Raw genomic sequence first — 3,320 nt, forward strand, 5'->3', positions numbered from 1 at the left:
AGGTAACTAGTAGTTGAATGCGAGAAACTAAAGTAAACAACAAATACAGAACGAAGACAAGAAACTGAAGCGGGAAAGCAAACCTAGTGACCAGCTAAGCAGCGGGATGAGCTAAGACCAAAGTGAGCAGGAAAGGCTGGAGAAGAATAGCTGGTTGCCACGAACTACCGAGAGATAGGCGCTCTCAAACCTAGAAGCTACGGCTCCTGCAGCTTCCAACAACACAGCCCACACAAACCGACTCGAAGAATCAGAGCACGAAACTACCTAAAATCCCGACAAACAGAATATCCGACGGCACGAGAGAATTAAACCTTCATGCGAAAGCAGATCTGAAGAACTCCGTATCCAAACCCGATCCACCGTGACCGTGTACACTCATTCAACCGAAAACTCATATAGTTAGCGCAGACCGCAACGACTAACCCTCCTGAAGCACTTCTGCGAGAGAAGAAGCATACCGAGATATGATTGCAGTTTCCACAGCACATGAACATAATGTGTTTCCTACATTAAAGTTTCAATCTCAAAGATTTAAAATAAATCAAATATTAAATCATAGGTACAACCCTAGATTTCTATACGTCAACAATGAAGAAAAGATATGACATAAGATGGCCGTGTGTGAACCAAAATAACGGAATTAGGGTAATGGCGTTACACTAACGGGTTATTCAGAAAATTGTCAGTATTATAAATTTATACCCAAATTAAGCTTAAAATCGTTTTTGACGTCATTGTGTTACTCTATAAAATGACCACACGGCCAATCAAGAACACAAATTATATATAGACACACATTTATACATATATATAGCATGCTAATAATGCATCTATATCAAACCCTTTTTCGACAAGAAGTAAGCTTAAGGAGCTTGCGAGTAACGGTTTGTGAAGGATCTCCAAACCAAAAAAAAAAGATAAAGCTAAAGATGAAAACAATAAGAAGAAAGGAATGATTCATATAATTCTATAGGTAAAGAAAAGAACTATTAAATCGATCAATTTAATACAATAAAGTTTTTTTTTTTTCAACCAAATATTTCATAAAAGCTCAAAGCTAAGGGTTCAAGTAGTACATGGCAGACTTTGCTAAAGCATCTGCAGCAGAATTCAAATTCCTAGAGACATGGACAAAAGAAATAGAACAAAACGAGGAGGATAGGTTCTCGATATCCAAGTTGATTCCGTAGAGTTCCACCGGATGTTGCTTCGAGTTTAGTGCTTTGACAAGCACTTGGTTATCTGATTTGAGGCAGATATTGGAGAGATGGAGGGCCTTTGCGTGCAGCAGGGCTTCGCGAACAGCCAAGGCTTCCGCCATCAAAGGTGATGCGACACAGAGTTCAGTCGATGTGCCACTCGTTGTTTCTCTCTCTTGTGGATTATGTATAATCCAGCCGCATCCTGCAGTTCTATCTTGGGCTTTCCATGCCGCGTCTGTGAACAGAGTAGAAACAGTCATCGATGTGAGCTCCCGTATATGAGAGTTGTTGCCTCCTAAGTTGTGTGCCGGGAGAGGTTTGTGTGCTTGGGCCTCCTGCCATTCTCGCGCAAGTTTAATGGAGGTGCAGCTGATGTCCTTAGCGTCTAGTGTTCTGTCCTCGAAGACCAGGAGGTTCCTTGCTGTCCATATGCACCAGCATACCCAAGAGAAAATGTTGCCCGACACTCCCGTCGGAGGGAGGCATACCAGATCATGTGAGGCTGCCAGGCATTGGTCAAAAGTGGAGTTCGTTCCGATGTCTATAGTTCTCGTGAGTGGGATATTATCCCAAACTTGTCTCGCGAACCTACAGTGTAAGAACAAGTGATCGGCTGACTCCGGAGCTCCACATCGCGCACAAGTCACTGGATGTGATAAGATTCCCCTCCTCTGCAGCGCCATTCCTAAAGGTAATGCATCCTGTATAATCTTCCAAAGAAAGACCTGTATTTTTGGCGCCGTTTTTACCGACCAGATATGCTTGTTCCAGTTGAAGTTGTGCAGTCGGTTTTGTTGATTGCCTTGGATTATGCCATGTTGTTCTCCCTCTTGGTTTTGTTGTTTAACAGCCTCATAGTATCCAGACTTTGTTGAGTAGGCTCCTGAGTTGTTAAGTGTCCACACCCACTTGTCCTCAGCGCCTAACCGGCTTGGTCTCATACATAAGATGGTCTCCGCGTATCCTGGGAGTAGCTGTCTGATCTTCGGTTTATTCCATTCACCAGAGCCCCGCAATAACAAGTCAGAGACAAAGAGGTCAATTACTTCCTCATTAGCTGGTCCCATTGGGCAACTGAGGGTGTCTGTTCTGATCCAAGCATCCTTCCAGACTCTCGTGCACATACCATCACCTATAGCTTTGCCTATATTCGGAGCAAGTAGGTCTCGGCCATGTAGAATCCCCCTCCAACCATGAGAGCATGAAGCCTGTGCTTTGACAGTGAGGAAAGAAGCGTTGTGGCAATATTTACCACGCAACACTCGTGAGAGGAGACAGTCCGGGTTTGTGAGGACCCGCCAAGATTGCTTTGCTAGGAGGGCTTTGTTGAAGAGTTGTATATCGCGAAAACCCAACACTCCAAGCTTCTTCGGTTTTGAGAGTTTTGCCCAAGATGTCATGCACATCTTTTTCTTGTTATCATTTCCATCCCACCAAAAACGTGTTAGCGTTGACTGTATCCGCTTGCATAAGCTCACCGGGAGCTCAAAACAGGACATAGCGTGTGTTGGAGAGGCGGACAGAACCGCCTTCAGCATCGTCATTTTCCCAGCACTCGACAGAAAACGGTTCGTCCAGCAGCTAGCTTGTTGTCTGATCCTATCCACGATTGAAGCGAAGAGGTCTCTCTTCTTCCGGCCGAAGTGCTCGGGGAGTCCAAGATACTTTCCAACTCCTCATTCTTTTGCTATACCAAGGTGAGATTTGACTCTAGTTCGAGTCTCTTGGGTTATTTTCGCAGAGAAGGTAATAGCGGATTTAGTCGTGTTGATAGTCTGTCCCGATGCAGTCTTGTACTGCTGTAATATCCGGTGCAGTGTGCTGCAGCTCAACTCATCCGTCCTTATGAAGAACATCGTATCATCAACAAACAAAAGATGATTGACTCGAGGAGATCCTCTAACCACTCTAATACCGGATAACAGCCCCGCTTGCTGAGCTCTCTTGCACAGGCCCGATAGGACCTCACTACATAGGATAAAGAGGTACGGTGAAAGCGGGTCTCCCTTCCTAATTCCACGAGACGGCAGTACTGAACCTTGGACGGAGTCATTCACTAGGTAGGAGTATGACACTGTCCGGATACATGTCATGATCCTCGCCACCCATACATCA

At 44.9% G+C, this 3,320-nt stretch overlaps 1 protein-coding gene across 1 annotated transcript; it reads right to left on the minus strand.

The window, feature by feature from the left end:
- Positions 1-1,060: 1,060 nt before the first annotated feature.
- Positions 1,061-2,749, minus strand: LOC106330284. The gene has a single exon (XM_013768781.1). The coding sequence runs from the start codon at positions 2,747-2,749 to the stop codon at positions 1,061-1,063; it is 1,689 nt and encodes a 562-aa protein (XP_013624235.1).
- Between the last annotated feature and the right edge of the window lie 571 nt (positions 2,750-3,320).

The sequence above is a fragment of the Brassica oleracea genome, chromosome C3 (genome assembly GCF_000695525.1).
Source record: "Brassica oleracea var. oleracea cultivar TO1000 chromosome C3, BOL, whole genome shotgun sequence".
NCBI lineage: Eukaryota > Viridiplantae > Streptophyta > Magnoliopsida > Brassicales > Brassicaceae > Brassica > Brassica oleracea.